This window comes from Diadema antillarum, unplaced genomic scaffold (genome assembly GCF_040938485.1).
Source record: "Diadema antillarum isolate AM-2024a unplaced genomic scaffold, OU_Dant_1.0 scf00000182, whole genome shotgun sequence".
NCBI lineage: Eukaryota > Metazoa > Echinodermata > Echinoidea > Diadematoida > Diadematidae > Diadema > Diadema antillarum.
Genome location: NW_027271071.1, coordinates 575,555 through 596,466, shown reverse-complemented (window position 1 = coordinate 596,466; position 20,912 = coordinate 575,555). Strand labels below are relative to the sequence as shown.

The 20,912-nt window shown below is 38.5% G+C and overlaps 1 protein-coding gene across 1 annotated transcript in view; it reads right to left on the bottom strand.

Annotated features, from left to right (window-relative positions):
• The window catches only part of LOC139723177 (potassium channel subfamily K member 2-like), a 47,923-nt gene that overhangs the window by 14,071 nt on the left and 12,940 nt on the right, over positions 1 to 20,912 (bottom strand). Inside the window, exon 2 of the mRNA XM_071634435.1 lies at positions 3,103 to 3,447. Within this exon, the coding sequence (XP_071490536.1) occupies positions 3,103 to 3,447 (345 nt within the window). The remainder of the gene's footprint in view (positions 1 to 3,102; positions 3,448 to 20,912) is intronic.

Here is a 20,912-nt window from a genome sequence, read left to right as displayed (position 1 = left end):
AAGATGACATAATTTCAAAAATGTTCAGTTCTTCTGGAAATAGCTTATGAATCTTTTCTACCTGTAAAAAGTGTTTTGTAAAGCATCAACATGCTTCAGCTATAAGCTCTACAAATATACCCCCCCCCAAAAAAAAAACCTGAGTTCAAATGAATCCTGATTAAACATACTATCCTTTTTTGTTTAATAACATGTGTTAGTGAATAAAACAATACCTCATTCAAGCCCATTAAAACTATTTTCCATGCCAATCCTACCACTAAGTAACAGTAACAGATCAGACGCCTTCCAATTCATTACTACCAGCTCTACTTGGTGTGTTCTCCCACAAATAAAACATACACAAAAAAAAAAGCAGTCTGTATTATATTGTACTTAAGTAGGTGCTAAAAATCACAGCTGGTAAGTGGATGTTGCGGCAAAGTTAGCACTTCGTTAATCGTGGGATAAAAAGAGAGAGAGCACAAACTGGGATATGTCAATATTGAGAGTGGAGTGGTGATGGATCGGTAGGAAACAATTCTGCTCCCGGGCACTTTGCTGCTCTCCCCTCACCCGCTTCCAGTCCAGGATAAGAGCTAACACGGCCCAATTTGAATCATTATACACACTGCTGAGCTCACACAGACATTTGACTCGCCCCGGGGATGGGTAAGGGGGCGGGGCATGTCTACAAATCCACAACATCTCTGCAAATGGTCGCCATGGAAATGAGCTATCGATGATGGAAGAGCTTGTCTACAAGGTGAAATGATACCAGGAGGCAGGGAAGGGAAAGGGCATTGACTCAACGATGTTAAATGTTTCCAATGTCTGTCTGCTTATCAAGCAAATGCTTGCGCAGGCCTTACTTTTCATTTCATCCACTCAAAGCACGGTTCATTGTATGATTAAAGTACCACTACCTACTACTTTTAATCAGGTCTCTTATCAACAGAAATGCCACTTCAACAAAATACAATCAGGACGACAGCTAACATTTTTATCAAATATATCGGCTAAATTGGACGAATTTCTCTTTTGATGTTCAAACAAAATATGTAAAAAAATCATACCATTCATGGAAACTACATTAAAGAGATCGTATAGTTTAGGGTGAGACCTAATTTCAGGTTTCTAACATTTTTTGGTGAGATAATGAGAAACCTCTTATGAAATATGAAAGAGCATGTAATTCCATGAGGAATTCAACGTTTATTTGATGAAAATTGGTTTTGAAATGGCTGAGATATCCAAAAAAGAGCGATTCTAATAAAGTGTGGGACCCACACTTTATTACGATCGCTTTGTTTTAATTTTTTTTTTTTTTTTGAGGTTTCAGTCACTCCAAACCCGATTTTCATCAAACAAATTTGAATTCCTCTAAAACTGGTATGCTCTGTAGTATATCATAAGTGGTTTCTTGGTATCTCACAAAAAGTTAAAAGCCCAATTCTCATCTCCACCAATACTGTAACATCCCTTTAATGTATGTATATTCAAACGCAGCTTCAGATTGATTACCGAACAATGAATCATGTAGTCTGCCAGCACAATGAACCAACATATTAATTTTGCCCCATCACATACAGTATTGGTTTTCACAGCAAAGCTGTAACAGTAGCAGTATTGCAGAACAACAAGCAAAACAACAAAATGACGACAGAATGATTTAGAGGGGATGATCCACCCAAAGTGCTTCTAGAGGTAATACAGTAGCCTATGCTGATTAATACTTTTTTAATGTGTTTATAAAATGTACTGTTGTTGTTTTTTCCTTTCTCTTTATAGAGATATTGATTTCTGAACAAGTTACAGTTTTAAGTGTAAGCCCATGTGTATCCTTTGTATACAGTTTTATAATTAAGTGAAGTACAGAAGTGTAGAAGTGTTAAGAGAAAAGTAAGAACCATGCAGCAAGACCAAAGTGCCTTTAGATGTATTACAGTCATCCACATTTAAAAAAGGTTAACAGATGTTTCTCCCTTCTGCAGTAATAACAACAGATTATTGTTTTTTGAAAGAATGCTGCATTCTGTGTGTGGATGCAATTCAACAATCCCACAATGCGCTGAAAATGAGGGAAAATGGGATTACTTGAATAACATGAAAATCTAATGATTTTCATCCTGTTTGATCTTTAACACTGGATACAGCACTAATTTCAAGGGTTTTACAATTGCATGCACTTGTATGCTGTTCCAGTTCTCGTGTGGAGCCGTATGGTCTCTGTCCACTGGTCCTGCTTGTCTAGTTTGAACCCATTACGATTCCCACTTCATGATGTCATAATTCCATTGTTAGACCAGTGTTTCATACCCCGTTTATACTGCGGGCGGGTTTCAGAGCCTCCTCGAGGTTCGAAAGCCCGCTCTGAAAAAGCAGCCTCTCGTCTGTTTATACTGCTAGCCAAAAGCAGACCGTAGCAGGCCCTAGCAGGCCCAACCAGCTCCTCCCCTCTGATACACAGCGCAGGCTTTTGTGCGAAAGTGTGCAAGTTACCACGCAGCTTTCTTCAGCGGGGATTGGTCGCAACGGCTGGGTTGTTTACATTAGCGGGTGATGACCTTCAGTGATAACTTCCGGGTCAGCTAAAAAGCGGCTTCTCCAACCCCCTAGCATTTATACTGCAGCAGAAACCACCCCCTGTAGGTGGTTTCAGAACCTGACCTGATCTGATCTGATCTGATCTCCTTTTGTCTGTTTATACTAAATGCAAGGCTGCTTGAGGCTGCTACAGGAGGCTTCAAAACCCACTTTTGGCTTGGTATGAATGGGGTATTAGACACCCAATCAAGTCATCAATCCTAGAAATGAGGCATAAAATCCTCCATGGAAACACTCTAAACTCTATATTGTGCTAGAGAACAAGGGGCATGTGCATTTTTATCAAATTATGCAATTCTGCAGCAGTTTGTTGCAAAATTATGCAGATCACAAATCTTGTATCAACACAAATTACCGTATAGATATTCATATCTTAATCTTCACCAAGTAGATGCTTTAATTTACTTATTTTCATAATCCTGGAAAATAAATGTACTAACAATATCAGAAAAAAGAGGGAGAAAAAAAGGAAAGAAACACACTGAGACTGAGAATGCAATTACTCAGGACACCTACCGACAACGTAATCTCCGAATCCAATGGTTGTCAAGGTGACGAAGCAGTAGTACCAGGCCTCCTGGTAGCCCCACCCCTCTATCACCATGAAGATCACAGCTGGTATGATGAGGAAGAAGAGGAGGATGAGTACGAGGACTAGGATGTTGGCTAGCTTGGCCAACCAGGCCGGCTTGTCGTGTCGCTCCAGGGCCTGGGTGAAGCGGTCCTCCAGCTTCTGGGTCCGGGCATTCAGTCGAGTGCCCAACTGGGCCAGGACCAGACCACAGAGTGGGATGCCCACGATGGCGTACACGATGGCAAACGACTGGCCTCCTCTGGTGATGGGGGAAATATTGCCATAGCCTGCAAGGAAAGAGAAATTATTGAAGACTTATAATCATGAATAACAACAGTACATCTTTGAAGGCTGTTTTATTGAGGTGTCCACTATATGCAGATAGCTCTACATGCCCCCTCACATACACACACCCACACACACACACACACACACACAAATGCACAAACAACAGTCATTTTTATAGGAAAGTGTTTTCATATTACATCATTTTAAACTGCATCAACAGTATACACTCATTTCACTTCCATGGCTGCATTCCCGCCCCTGGCACGCACCTGCTTGAGATCCAATCATGTGAAACTTTTTACCATGACCCAATTCAAACACGTGGCTACAGGCCAACAGGAGAAAATGAAATTAGGAAAATATGTTGTTGAAGGATACAAAGAGCGTTTCACACAAGATCTTAAATTCATTATCTAAATTACAGTACAATGTATGTCATTAAGATATAAAGATATATTGATATAAATTTACATGGACAGATAGATAATTAGCCTGATAGCTTTATAGACAGGACAGACATTGAGCTTAGATAGATGAAAAGATAGAGAGATAGAAAGAGAGATGCCCAGATAACTAGCCATAGAGGTAGGACAGACATGCAGGTTGATAGAAAGATAGATAGATAGATAGATAGATAGATAAATAGATAGATAGATAGAGAGATGGATAGATAGATAGATAGAAGACAGATAGAGGATAGATAGCAGGACAGATATATGGATAGATAGATGGATAGATAGATAGATTGACGAGTGAATAGACAGGTAGAAAGATGAATAGATAGATGGACAGAGAGATGGATGGTTGGATAAATAGATAGATGGAAAGATAAACTAGATAAGTAGACTTGTGGGGGAGGACATGGATGGATGATATTCATCTTTTCTACTATGCCAGAAATAAATGTAAACTTTGTTGTCTCTCTATATCTGTTTCTTTTCACTTGAAAGCACTTCATCCATTTATGCTACGAATAGAAAAGAACACCAGCACATTACCAGTGCTAATGCTGGTGGGAGCATGCACACATTGACATTGGAGCTGAAAGTATAATCACCTGCAGGGCAAGTATACCAGTGACGTGAAAACCGACAAGGTCATCCCACACAAATTTTGTTAAACTAGGAGAAAATGAACAACTATAACAACAACATCACCAGCAGCACTTGTGCTAGTAATACCCCTTTCATACTGGCCAAAAACATGGCACGTCCTCCGGAGGAAGTGCCGTGTTCATCCCAGACCACTGTCAATATGAAAGCTCGACTCGGCGTGAACACAGCACGAACAGTGGATGAACACGACGTGAAGTTCGCGCTAGACGCTGTCAATATGAATGGACACGGCATAACCGGGACCGGAAATCCCAGATATTAACCACAGCGAGCACGCGCTAGTGTGTATACAACTACACGCGTGTGCTTTGTCAGCGTACAATGATCGTGCATGTATCGCAGGCCATTGCATGGCCATGAAAAAAGGCGCGGGAAGCTGGCCACAAGTAACCGCGGGAACTTGCCACGAGCGGGGTCTTATGGAAATGTGTGCCGAGTTCATGCCGTGTTTGAGATCAATATGAAAGGGCATACGGGCTGTACCTCATGTTTACATAAGGATTTGGGAGGCCAGTCACGCCGTGTTCTTCCCAGACTCGAGTCTGGCGTGACATCCAAGAGAGCCAATATGAAAGGGGTATAAGATACCTTGATGGCACCATGCTACACACACTACAGATGGGCATATCTGGACAATGCTGCATGTAGGTGGATAGTTTGTGAATGCCCTTTCAGAAAAAAAAAAGTTAGAAAGGAATAAAGGAGAAGACACACTCTCTAAAATTGGTAAAAACAAGCTCTTAAAAATCCCCAGTCCCTACCCCAACAAAAGAATTGTTTTTGTTACAATTGGTTGATATGGATATGTTATTGATAATAAACTAGTCAATTATTCCTTGCTTTAATGCAATGTCACATTCTCAAAATACATGTTTAATCTATTCATTGGTGTAGACAACAGTACAAGTTTCCTTTCAGAATTGGTTGCCACGCAATCAATGCTTCCTTCAGTCGGGGTGGACATTTACGAGAAATTCTGTCGGTGCTAACTAACAAGGTTTAATGCCATTCAGATAATAATTGCAGTCTGTATGCCTGAAGCTTTCAAAGAACAGAGTTTGTTAGATATCACAGTGGTATAGATATGTTTAGGCTTTAGCGATCCCAAGTGGATTTGCAGCCATGATCACCTGACAGAAATAATTTCCAAGACCAAGCAGCGTTGGATGATATATTTGCCATCACAATGAGCTTCATTCATGTGAAATGATAGAATCTGATGCTGTGTGAACATGATTTATGTCTTTGTCAAGCACCTGATATTTGTCTGTTGAGAATGAGAAGGGCGTTAAGTAATCTTGAACACTATTGGTTTAGTGGCAACTTAACACCCTTATCATTCTCTCTCTTTTTTTTCTGTGATCTTTCTATTAATTCCATTTCTTTTGAATATATAACATTTAAAAAAAATACATATCTTATACATCACATTTGTCATAAATGTTCTTACATGTATGAAACATATTCCATGAAACAAGAATAACCACTGAATTCATTTTAAGGCAGAACTCAAACAGGAGAAAGAAAATAGGATGAATTATCCGATATCAAACGATGCTATAGCCATTTAAACACACACACACACACACACACACACACATGCAAAACTAACAAGCCATTGATATAGGGGACTACATATGAAAGACTAAACAAAAATCAGTTTTGTTTGTTTTGTTTTGTTCTGTTTATTTTGTTTTTTGCTTTTGTTTTGTTGTTTTGTTCTGTTTTGTTTATTTTGTTTTTTGCTTTTGTTTTGTTGTTTTTTCTTCTTTTTTTTTTGCAAAGGAATGATTAATTGGCTTCTTGCCTTGTGACACCATTTCTATGAATGCTTCATGGGTACAGAGATTATCATAGCTACATGACAACGGACAAGCTGTTACCATATTGAAACTAAGAATGCTTACCATCGTATAAGCTTCCATTTGACCTTTGATATTCAAACCATTATTTAAATAGTACAATTAAATCAAGCATGCTCAAGCTGTTGCTAGATAGGGCTAGGTGAAGACTAAGCAATGGTATGCTTCAGACGTGTCTATAAAAGTTAAAGGGATGGTACAGTATTGGTGGAGATGAGAATTGGGCTTTTAACTTTTTGCGAGATACCAAGAAAACACTTATGAAGTAGTACAGAGCTAACCATTTTAAGAGGAATTCAAAGTTTATTTGATGAAAATCGAGTTTGGAAGGACTGAAACATCCAAAAACAAAGTAAAACAAAGCGATCATAATAAAGTGTGGGTCCCACACTTATTAGAATCGCTCTGTTTTGGATATCTCAGCCATTTCAAAACCAATTTTCATCAAATAAACATTGAATTCCTCATGGAATTACATGCTCTTTCATATTTCATAAGAGGTTTCTCACTATCTCACCAAAAAATGTTAGAAACCTGAAATTAGGTCTCAACAAAAACTATACGATCCCTTTAAAGGGAACGCAAACCCAAAGAGCAATGTGGATTGAGTGAAAGCAGTAACATTAGTAGAACACATCAGTGAAAGTTTGAGGAAAATCGGGCAATCGATGCAAAAGTTATGAATTTTTAAAGTTTTGGTGTTGGAACTGCTGGGTAAGGAGACTACTAGAGGTTATGACGTATGAGTGGACTACAATATAAGGAAAATATAAAGGGAATTCAATAAAAATTAATTTTTCATGAAAATTACACATTCCATCAACTTGATACTGACATATGTTAAGGGTAGCAATTATTCCCCCTGCTTTCTGAAAGCGGTTAGTCAAGGACTCTTTCATTTTGCTAGAAAAGTAAATTTTTGTGGAATTCCTTTTATATTTCCTTTATGTTGCTGTCCACTCATACGTCATAACCTCTAGTAGTCTCCTCATCCAGCGGTTCCAACACCAAAACTTTAAAAAATCATAACTTTTGCATCGATTGTCTGATTTTCCTCAAACTTTCACTGATGTGTTCTAAAACTGTTAATGATTTTACTCAATCCACATTACTCTTTGGGTTTGCATTCCCTTTAAGGACTACTTATTATGATGTGAACATAATCAACTGAGAAAATGTTAGAATGCTGGAAGACTCAAACTGCACAGTGACAGATACACAATATGAGATGCATACAAATTATAAAATGTAAGGTCAGGTCACACAGAAGAAGGGGAAAAAAAGTACAGAGAATCGTAGCGAAGGTAATAATGATAAGCCCCTCTCTGATGTATGCCACTCAAAACATGTACAACAGATTTTGCAAGTCAAAGAATCATTCAAAACAGTTTTTAAAGATTTGGAGTTATTTTTCTTCCCTTTTTCAGATAGAAATCAGCTAGTTCAAAGGAAAGCACTTGACTTTTGGGGTATAGAAATGCTGCAAAGAGTCTGTAGAATCTCTCAGGCATGACAAACCAAAGTGCTATATAACTGGTGTAGCATGCACTTTGGCCATGTACTGAAATATGTATATTTAACAAGGTCATGGCATGTCATTAAGCTAATTGGTGCTCACAAGGACATGAACCAATGCCGTCATTCACGCTCCATAGAGTTGAAATGAGTGAAGATGCTTATTAATTTTGGACATATTATGATAAAATAGAACTTATAGACACTGTATATTTCATGTTCCCTTGGAATCACAAACAGCTCAAATAACTAATGTCCATGAACAACTGCTGATAAAAAAAAATTCAAAAACACACAGCAAGCAGAAAGAACATGTTTTATACATTTTTTGGTTTGTGATATTGTTTGCTTCTCCAATCAGCCTAATCAATTTTTTTTTTAAACAAGTAATATTGTAAAACGAGGAATGTTCGCAAACATTTTTATTTCGTGAATTTCACGAGAGCCAAGATTCGCAAAATTAAAATTCATGTGAAAGGTCTTGTCTACACTATACGCATTGAATGTTAAAGGCAACTCGCAAAAATTTCATGCAACGTAAAAGGCCGTTAACTCCAATTCGCGAAAATATCATGCCGCGTAAATATTGTGTTTCACAGTATATGACCAACTACTGAATGATGTCACAACTTGATACCTAACTTGAAAACAAAGGATTGGGGCAAAGACACATAAGAGAAAAATGCATACTGTAATCAAACCATGTGCAGGGTTTAATGTTTCTTTTTTTTTGTCATTTCTCGAGGCTGAAGTACAAAACACTCTCATATCTTTGGGGCAACACTGTATCAACTAATAATGTTGGGAGGAAATTACTTCAATCTCATGGAAATTGACTCAAAAATATCTATAGAGGGCAGATTTCCTTACCGTGTGGTCAATATAACAATCATATCGTCATGTTGACTGGAGGCTGAAACTTTATCTCTCTATCTGCTTGCTGGCCAAGCACCCACACAACTGCAAATCCACCAAATTGAGTTAAGCCTCTTGGAGGACCTTATTAGGGTGTTGCCATGGCAACATCAGCCATTTCATAGTCTGGTGGAGAAGTGGCGTACAACAGCAACGTGACAATTGCCATGAAACGTACAGTCATGCTTGTCAGCATCAATTTATGGCGGTAGAAGTCTATTGCACTAAAGATAATAGAAAATGTACCACTTCATGTAGATGGGGGAAGATTGGATTGCTGAGAGGAGAACCTTTAACAGTGTGCAAAGAGCTGCCGCAAAAAGCTTGCTTTCTGGAGTAGATCAGCATAAATTGCTAATGCATGAGATGATGCATTCTTCTAAAACAGAATTCAAACTTTCTCCCCACTGAAAAAAAAAAGGAATAATATCCTCCATCGATATCTCTACTACTGAAATGTCAAAGCAACAGTAACATAGCAACGACTCAAATATCAATTTCCACTGACTAGTAAAGTATATTCCCAAAAATCTAAAACATGAAAAAAGGATGATTTAAAATAAAATGTCATGACAAGCTGTTTGATTACAGAAGGCACTTCCTTTCCAGTAACTAAACAATCAAGAAATTCTCATCATTTTTACTTTCTATATGAAGTATGCCCCTTCCTTAACCCCATGCAAGACCCTATTGACCCATTCACCCATGCATACCCCCTCCCTCCACTCATTTCTACCCCCTTCCTCCACCCATGCACACCCCCTCAATCCACCCATGAATACCCATTCCTCCACCCATGTGTACCTCATGCCCTCATCCATGCGCACAGCCAGCTTTCTCCTACGTCAAACATGATTCACATGCATGCACCCAGTCACCTAGAACAAATGTCATCTGGAGATAAAATGGACGTGGTGATCGAGGAAATGAGCATAACTCTGCCGAAGAAAATTAAGAGACAAAAGCGGGGGGAAAATTTTTCTCATTATGATGTAACTTGACAGGATGTGCAGGTGAGATGCAGACTGTTTGGGGCCGCTCAGGTACAATTCAGGTACAATCGATCCGACAGGCTTGGATTACACGCATGGAATGGCAGATTATGCAGAGGGAGACAGACATGGCCTCCACCTCCACTGCCCTTTTCTTTGCATCTCTTGCTGTCGAGTGCTACCTTTTTACCCTTCCTATTTATGGGTAAAGGAAACAAAAACCCAAAGAGAAATGTGTTGTGAGTGAAAGCAGCAACATTAGTAGAACACATCAGTGAAAGTTTAAAGGGAACGCAAACCCAAAGAGCGATGTGGATTGAGTAAAAGCAGCAACATTATAAGTAGAACACAACTGTGAAAGTTTAAGGAAAATTGTACAATTGATGCAAAAGTAATGAATTTTGAAAGTTTTGGCGTTGGAACTGCTGGATGTGGAGACTACTTGAGTTTATGACATCATGTGTGGACATTAAATTATACAGAAAATATAAAGAAAATTCAACATGCTTTCACTTTTCTAGCATGATGAAAGAGCACATGACTAACCAATCTCAGAAAGCAGGGGGAATAATTACTACCCTTCACATAATATGTGAAGGGTAGTAATTATTCCCCCTGCTTTCTGAGATTGGTTAGTCATGTGCTCTTTCATCATGCTAGAAAAGTGAAAGCATATTCCACAAAAATGCATTTTTCATGAAAATTACACAGTCCATCAACTTGATACTGACATATTATGTCAGTATCAAGTTGATGGACTGTGTAATTTTCATGAAAAATGCATTTTTGTGGAATTCCCTTTTTTTCTTTATATGGTTGTCTACACATGATGTCATAACCTCTAGTAGTCTCCTAATCCAGCAGTTCCAATGCCAAAACTTTAAAAATTCATAACTTTTGCATAGGTTGTCTAATTTTCCTCAAACTTTCACTGATGTGTTCTACTGAATGTTGCTGCTTTCACTCAATCCACATTTCTCTTTGGGTTCTGGTTTCCTTTAAAAACTTTTCCTATTACTGACCATGACTAGCCAACACATTTCATGACCTCTCTCTGAATGTGTGTAGTTTTGGAAACATATTCCCTTCCTCCAGTGGTGTGGAAATCTTCAGGCATTTCACACGATTGCAAACTACTGCGAAAATTAATGCTCACAAGTATTCATGCTTTTTTCATATAACACTAATATGAACATATGTCTCAGACAACATCATAAAATAAAATCACTCTTGATGTGCAGTTGAATTATCCATACAAGTGCCGTCAGTTTCTATGGGTGTCTGGAATGCTCACAGGCTTATACTTCATATTTTGTTCAGTAAAGGCTGTTCCATCTACTCCACGGATTTGATGGACTTCATAAATAAGGTATCACATGGTCCTCTAGAAATTACAGCTCAGTCTACTGGCCTATGATTGCATGTCAGTTGTGTAACACAATCTGCAGATGTATTGTGAGTGAATTTCTGTTACTCAAGGCATAATTTTCACCCTCCCCCTCTCTCCCTCCAAGTCTGTAACTTCACGTTATCTGTCTGGTAATCTCGAACAGAGAGAAATATAAGCCTTAGGAGAAAACAGAGATTCACAAGATAACATACTCTACTTGCATACCCATCTCAGGCAAGCATAGTGCTAGCTGTCCCTATTTCTGATATGAATTGACATCAGCAGTGGTCAAGCTATACAGTGTCAGCAGTGGTCAAGCCATGTTGTGTCAGAAGACCTTATCATCTCCCATCGGTCAAATACATTCGTTGAGACATCCTCTCATATCAAATAGTCCAAACAAGATGGTCTAAACACATCTCAACATCGCAGACACACATTTTCTGTATGGTTATGTAACAATGACACAGCTGAATCTTTTCAGTTGATGCATGTATGTCAAAGATGTATGTGGGTGTGTGTGTGTGTCTGTGGGGGCGGGGGGTGTCAGTTCTGTGTACATGCAAAAGCAATACGCAATGAACCTGTGTTCACCATCCTGAAACACATAACTTCTTTCTTTCTTTCTGTCACAAAAGTATACGACACAGAGTATCGATCAATGCATGTATGCTTACATCTTTCTTCTGCACCCTTCACTTATTACCCTCACAGAGAAAATCTTTCAAGGATTTCTAGAATTTGAATAGGAAGCAGTAATTCCACTGTAAACACTGCCATATTCAATGATACCCTACATCCATCTCAGTTGTGTATACTTTATGTTGACTGTGCAAAACCAGCAAAATTTCCAGAGTTTCTTTCCTGTCGAAAAAATACTTCAAGCCTTTAAAACATGCATTTATTTTCATAATTTCCTAGCCCGTTAGTCCAAGACACCACTTTGTGAAGTTTGGTCCAACTTATTTTCATCATTATAAATGTCACAGTTCATCTCTAGTGGTTGATATGTTAGCAAAAATTCTCTTCATTCAAACCCTGTATTGCTGACTTGCTACTGCAAGTTATATTGCATGAACTGAAAAAAAAATCTCTATTGTTTAATTTACAACATTCTTTTTTCCTCAAATTGGCAACACAATTTAGCTTCTCTCTAAAATTTGCAAATATGTAGGCATTTCTTTGTGATTTTTTTTTACTCATCTAAGGTGTTTGAACAGAACCATCCAATCTGTCTCCAATATCAGCTTTGTGTATTCACATTCAAAGGTGCCAATTTAAATGAAGAGACGATGGCAACAACTGCAGCAAAATTCCCGCAGGACTTCCTGGAGGACGAGTGAAGTAACAAAGTGGACAATGTCAACAATATCCCCGTACATTGCACCCTGCACTGTGCGTTGCCTTTTTTACAGTGTACACACAGTGGCGCCCATTCACATGATGTACTAGAAGCCTGGAGGAAATAGGTCATGCAAAGCGGCGGAGTGCAGCTGGAAAGTCAGCGTTGCTGTCTCGAGACATTCATCACATCTTTGCACTCCAAAAGGCCCTCTAACCTCCTCCTCCTCTTCCCCCTCCTCCTCATCCTCCTCCTCCTCCTCCTTCCCCCTTTTCTTCCCCCTGCTCGGAGGAAGATGTAGATGGCTCTAAAAACAGTCCTCAGTTACTTTTCATCAAAAATTTCAACAAAATGTAAAATCTGAAGTTTGCACTTGCCTCTAGAATACACACTGCCAAGCATGCTATAGGGCTGCCTCATATTTCGTGCGACATCACTGAAAATGCCGATTGATTTAATTGTTGGCTACTTAAATGCTTTACTGCTTCTGAATTATGCCTCTTTCATAAAAGAGTGCGTGTGTGCATGTACGTACATTTGTACGACTGATATGTATGGTACTTACCTGATTTCCACATCATTTATTTGAATGTAGATCATAATGATGACAATAGCAATGATAGTAAAATTCACTACATAATCTTTATTCACAGTGACTACAATAATAACATCTATAACAATATCAAAATGATCTGCAAGCTGGTGCAAAATTTGCTGAGAAAACAATTGCTCCAGCTGCACAATTAATGAGGACTTCAGATATAAGTGCCTCTGAAAGCCAAACTATTTTCACCTTGTGCTAAAAATACAATCCACATTAATGAACAGATAACACGTGGATAATGGATCTTCCACGCTGTGTGAAAGTTACTTCATAAAAACATAGCTAATAGTCATTCTGTCACCCTTGATGTACTGCAGTGCAACGGTCCATGACTGCCTTATATTCCAGGGGTACAAGATTTTATCTGGGTATATGACCGCTAGAGACCTCAGCTGAACTCGCAATATCAGAGCCTTGAATGGGATTCTCTTGTGGCAGTGATAGGAGGGGGCCACTTCAACCTCACATGAACCGAAGCTCACTGCTGTCTCATATCAGGGGGCAAAAGTACTATTTTGCAAGCTCTTGGATTTTGAGAAGATTTCATCTGGCAACTGGGAAATATCAGGGGTTATATCCTACATCCAACAATACCCTATATTGATTGTCTATGTTTGAAACATTTCATAGATGAGACATCACAATTGAAGACAATTTCAATCTTACCTATTCCTGATTCCCCCCCCCCCCCCATGATTTGCACATAGGGGGTCAATATCCTTACCTTTTGTACAATTCACGAATGGTATAAATGGAAATTATTTCTCATCCTTTATCATTGAAAAACAACAATTAAGAACTGAAAAGTCTTATCTACTGAAGATATGAAATGAGTAATCTTGTACATGCAATGACATACCACCTACTTAAGAGAGAGAAAAGCATAAACATGAACAGAAAGAGCAAAACTTTCCACATGAGTAATTCTCATTGTTTGAACTTTGCTGACCACTCTCTTCAAAATTGGTAATAAACTCCACCATGAAGTATACAACTTTTATAAGTCACTGATATCCACGACTTTGATATAAAGCCCAATAGAGTGTTGGAGGCCTCACTCCACTTTCAATGTGTCACAAGATCTTTGGAAGGCCTAGATATGACACAGATATCCCTCTAACCCATTGCCCCAGAAAAATAAATGAAATAAAGGAAGTACATGTATGACATGTCAGAAATACTCATTTACAGAACACATCAGAAATCCCCTCAGTGCCATGAGGAAGTTTCACGCAATAACATTATACCACATCCATGGCTGCACATGGAAAGTTTTGTAATAGATAGAGCTTGAAGTGCACATGTCCCTTTTTAGCACTGACTCATACACCATCAGCCAAAAGAACTCATTTTCTCCTTCGTTTTAATAGTGTTGATGCCCTCCTGCCTCCATACTGATGATGCACATTGCCAAGAATTACTTTGTGAGGGTTTCCAAACCAGCTACACATCACTTCTTGACTTACTAGTTATATCCTTCGCAGTGTTAATGGTGACAAAAGAGTTGATATCATTTTACAGTCACTGTCCTATATTTTTGGCTTTGATTCATACAGCTTCAACACAGAGATAGGTAGGGACATGAAACTGGATTATTTGCGACAGAATTGGATCTCGGCCAAACAGAAGTACATCGAACTTTCCAGACTCACAGTACATTGGCGAAGGTGTATCCCCCGCGGCGAGGTTCTGTAAAACATGATATATTCGCGGCACGAAATTTTCGCGAATTGGGGCCGATGGCCTTTTTCGTGGCAAGAAATTTTCGCGAATTGCCTCTTGCGTTCAATGCATTTAGTGTAAATAAGAAATTTCGTGTGCATTTTAATTTCGCGAATCTCGGCGCTCAAAAAAAATGCACGCGAACATTTCTCGTTTTACAGTATAGCTGCCTCCTCAACTCGACAATGTGTCCATGAATCATGCATAGCTTTTCACACCACATCATTACACTCTTAGAGGACCAGCGATTGCAGTGACAAATCTGGCACATTAAAATGCAGGTGTGAAAATTTATGTCCATGACCAGAAAAAGTCCACTGTGTCAGGAGTCCTCACACCTTTCCCTGATTTAAAAAGTCCGATTAAGTTTCCTTTACGCATCTTGATAATCATCTATGGATGCATTAAACGAGGATGTAGGTAAAGTTAATGATGAGATGCAACCCTCCTCCCCCCCCCAAAAAAAAAAAAAAGAAGAGTGAAGAATTGTAGGAGTCTGTTAATAGTGTGGAGAGTTACTCAAAATCAAAAGACATGTGCTTGCAGAAACTTCTGCTTTAACACTTTGCTTTTCTCTGTGTTTGCTGTTGTTGTTTGTTTGTTTGTTTGTTTGTTTGTTGTTGTGTTTTTGTTTTTGTTTTTGTTTTTGTTTTTGTTTTTTTTTTGGGGGGGGCATCATTTGTAATAAGAACTGGATCGAGATGCCACTTTTTTCATACCTCAAGACCGAATAAAAGTACATCCAACTTGCTGTAGGAATCCTTTTCTTACAGGATCCTGCCCTTTCCAGTCTGGCAAGGACTTCATCTCATCCTGTCATGTCTCATTGCCTCCCTCATTTTCTCCTCAGTTTGGTTGCCGGGGAATCGGATGCGGCAGGGCCAGCCCCGATCCAAAGGGAGCGAGGTGTTGGTAAAATCAATAAAATCCCCATCTGGGGGATTTGATGGATGAAGTTTAAGGAGAAACATGATGCGTTTCATCCCGGCGAGAGAAACGCAGCCTATCACCCCTCCAAACGCGAGACAATGTAAATCAAGTTTGATAGATTAAATGAGGACACGGCTTATTCATCATGCTTGGATAACGGATGATGGTGTCAGGATACCTTAAATGCAAGTTTACAACCACATCTGATCTCCAAGATAACCCATGATGCCTACAAATTTCAGAATTCTTACTTTCTTCCTTCAGCCTGGTATCTAGACTGACAAAATGCATAAGTATCACCACGACCCCAATCATCACAGTACTAGAGAAATAGCTGGTAACTCTCAGAACCAATTACAAAGCCATTCTGATGGTCTTCAGAGAGGTGGATAGACCAAATCCCAACTAAATATGTGACCTCATCATGCCTAATGTACCATCCAAGTCTCCCCGTACCTCATTTCACATTCTCCCGTGATCATGAGAAAACATCAACAGAGTAATCTGGGACGAGAATGTTGTCTGGCACTCTTCCACAATGTTGGGATGACCCCCCCCCCCCCCGGCGGATCCAGGAATTTTGTAAAGGGGAGGCGCCTTTACAAAATTATAGGGGGGCGCATGCACCCCCATTTTTCTTTTTATTTCTTTTGTTTTAACACAAAATAGAGAGTAGGGGCGTGCCCGGATCCGCCACTGCCTCTCAGTAACACTCAGTCGGAGGAAAATATTCATTCCAATAAGTCTTAGCTTAAAACATGTATCTACTCTCGCTGCACTATTCAATGTTGTTGGGGTTTTTTCGTAGTTAGCGTGAAATATGGGGTTCCTAATCAAAATTGCTCTGTGGGGTCAGGTCTAGACATTGCTGTACCAGAGCCTTATTAATTGATCAGCCTTGTTGGAGAACCTGAAAGGGAAGCACCTCGAATTGAAATGCCACCCTGGGTTCAAGCTGACAAAGACAAAGACGAGAAAATCTACTCCCCCACCCCCCCCCCAAAAAAAAAGGGGTAGATGTTTTATTAAAATCAGATAGAAGATAAGTAAATGGAATTTTTAAGGTTTTGCATATTGTTCAAAAAGAAACATCTTTGCATGTGTCATTGTAACATATTAAAAAAAACAAGATGAGTTGAAGATACCACAGCCTCACATGTCTCCAATTTTCTTTCAAATGCATTTCTATTATACTCCTTAATCAATTTTATTGCATGAATTAAAGAAGAATAATTTTTATGCTTTAATTCATGAACTCTGGGATTGCCAATAATAAGCAATGTTGACTTTGTAAAGGAGGCAGGGGTAACAGTTGTTGGATTAATGATAAATGAGTGATCTTTAAATATTTGCATATACCAACCATTGGAAGGTTTCTGAGGCATCAACATCATGACCTTGTAAACATTGCATATATTTGATATCATTATTTTGTTGATTAATACTAAACCAAACAATTCTGTAACTTCCTTTATCTTTTTCATTCATCTAATTCTGTTAAAACCACTGCAGCTGAAGGCAGCCAGGGCTTGACAGCAAGTTTATTCTCTGATGACCCATTTGGGCCACTAAGATCTATAAATTTGAAGTTTTGGTAATCTGAAAAAGAAATATAGCAGCCTGAAAATGTAAGCATACATATACAAAAAACAAAGTTTTGATTTTAGCTGCTCAATCAGGCCACCAAAAGATAATCCTTTTGTAAATTTAGGTGGTGTGACAACAATCTTTTTCTTTTAAGATTTTGGTGGCCCAAATGGTTTTAAGATTTTGGTGGCCCAAATGGGCCATCGGACAAAAAAGAAGAAGAAGAAGTTATTGTTGAGCCCCGCATATATACAGATGAAGGAGTATGAATATTTTAGGTGCAATTCAGCTTTGCAAAGTAGGATTCTTTCTCCTTTATGCCTTTTTTCCCCCCACATATGCTTATACGAGCATCTTCTATGGGGGTTTCATTAATCAACCCCTTATCAATTTGAATGCACGACTGGGAGCACTGAAACCAGGCTAGGAGACAGTTAATGATGCCGCCCGATGTCATTACTTCAATTAATCCATGGATTAATCTCTCTTGTTACGCAAATAATTACTTTCACAAGAGACTTGGAACTCTATACGGATGTCACAAACACAGCAAACTTATTCTCATTCATATCCTCATTAGCTTGAAACGACCTGACTATGCAACACATTCTGAATAAACGAGCCGAAATCACTGTCATTACTCATGATAGAATTGCGCTATATTGTGTCACACACGAGAGTGACCACTTCCCTCCTTTATAAATATCAACACAACCTTTTTTCTCCCCCATGGCACACAGTAATCACCAAGATGCTACTTTGATGAGGAGATTTGCATGTCTAGGATTTGATTATGCAACCTCTACTGGGAACGTCCCTGGGGTTTCCTGCCTAATCAACCCTAATGGCTGCTGTTTCCTCCGTTCCTCCCAACAATTTCCTGAAATTGAATGAATTTGTCGCCAGTACAAACACTCCGTACAGATTTCCGCCACACTTCACCCTCCCGAGGCGGGTGGGATAATGATGGTAAATGACTTTTCAGCTTATTTACGATGTGAAGGAACCTACTATGGTAGTAATGCGAGGTTCAATTCTACTTTTTTACAGATAATTTTTCAAATGTTGATATCAATATAATCTTTAGTAGATGCCAAAATCATTTGTATAAATAGAGGATGAGAGTGTTGAACCAAGGGATCATTGATAGACATTGCATAACGCAGCATCGTTCGAGTCAGCTAATTGCATTAAACACATGAATGCAAACTCATAGTGATATTCTATGATTCTGATTTCTGTATGAATGATCAAATACAGATATCTGATAATGTGCTTGGGAATATGTGCTATTGACATCAGTTGAAAACAGACGGCTGTTTTGGCATCATATTTGTTTGCTGCATACTTTGTGGCACCCAACCTCCATATCAACCATCCACACTACCTATTATGTGCTCTTTATCTTCATTTGTTCTGTCAAAATCTATTAACAACCATAACTAACCATTGATACTCTATAAATGACTTTAATGACTCTATGAAGTTATGGAAAGACCATAATGAATCTGCTCTAATAATGTTAAACTGTCCACCTTTCAAACTTGTATCACAGATTCAATGAGGTAAACACATCAAGAAAAATTTGAGGATAAAAATATTCAGATCTTTTCTATTCAACGTAATTTCAGGTTGTTACAACAAATTGCAGAAAATGAAATGTTTCAAAACTATTATTCAAATTTGTTTCCTTCTGATTGAAAAGTTTGTGGCTAGTTACACTAGGAGTAGAACATACTCACAATAAACCAAATAAAGTAATCTCACAATTTCTTCACGTAGTTTAATAGACATGAAAAAAAAGGCTATGATTCGGGTGCCCCGGCTTCTGTCTCTCTAACTGGAAGCAAAGCCGCACGGATTCATTTCAAATCAATTGATATAGCGTCTTTGATACTGTAAGTGTCATTTCAGCGAATCCTCAGGCTGTACTCCCCATGAATGCCGAGACATGGATAATAAACGCAGCTGGCAATTTAACATCCACATCTCAGCCTCCAATAAGAGGGTGCCTCCGAATTGGAACGAAATTAAATGGATTTCTGAATGCTGATAAAAGCGCAGCTATACAACGCCAAACCAAGTCTGGCAAGCAGATATGGCGGCTCTCTGATAGACCGTGAAGAAACAAAACTCTTCCACGATTGATCCCCCTTTTCTCCTATCTGCATTTGACTCTGTTGAAAACTTTTGAAGGTTTATTGTAAGTCTGATTCTTTTGTGTCTGTTGGTTCTTTTTTTTTTAATTTCCTTGACATTTAGCCCATGGAAAAAGTGACTCATATCATAGATAACAAACAAGCATTCATCAACGTATTTTTTCAAACAAATGAATTCTGAACTGCTTTTGTCATAACCATGCTTACAACATACAAATTTTGATTACATTTAGTATAAACACTGACTGCCACTGTGACACAACATTCATGTGAGTTTATAACATAATCACCAGAAGAAGCTGAAGTTCAAGAAGTTGAGAGTTTGCGTTGAAAATCAGTACCAAAAAAAATGTTGGGTAATAGAATCTTCATGAGCACACACAGACATAAATCTGCACTGCAATAGAATTTCCTCTTCAGGTAATCTTCAGGGAACCCCATGTATTTGTTATTTTCATGTTCTCTGCAATGAAGTAAACCTTTATCAAGCTGTCTTCGCAAATTTATACAAATTCAATATTCTGTGGTATATAACATAATTCACAGTCCTAATCTAAGGTCAGAGTGCCTTTCCATGTTGCAGGTAAAAGCATTCAATTTGGATATTTCTTTTTCTTTTAGTGGAAATTGTCATACCTTGTTTCAAATATCTTCTGAGGGAGATCATATATTTCTGATGCTATTGCCACATTGGTATAATTTGCCTCCATCTTCATTTGAGATCAATGCAAACTAATTCAAGTTTGGTAGTTTGGTAATTAATACTCACTAAATTACTAATTATAGATATAGAGATCTCTTTGAAAATATTGGTGCAAATATACTTTCACAAACTGTAGTATACACTCAAATTGCCTGGTACATTGTGGCACATCAACTACAGATTTGTTACTTTTATATCTTCAATGAATATATATTATAGAAAATCTGTCCATGCAGAGACCTTCTACTCAGATCCCTGTGGATGATTTCTAAAGTACCATTGACCCTCCGGGCAGTCTGATTGTACTGCCATATGATCTGTTTTACCTTGATAAAAGAGTATATTACGATGCCCATACTTGTCTATCACAAGGATATAGTGCCAATGTGTTCATGAAGATGATAAAGAGGGGAATTTGTAGATATTTCTACAACATATTCATGGTAGCCACTGGTAGCCAATTGAGTATTGTCAGAACCTACAGAATATGAATATTAACTTCATACTTTATACAGCAGCCTTAGCACTAGAATATTTTATGTTTTGTCAAAACAGGGATTAGAGTGAGGTACAATGTATACAAATCAACCCAAAGCTTAAAAATCAAAGCTAAGAAATAGATGGGACA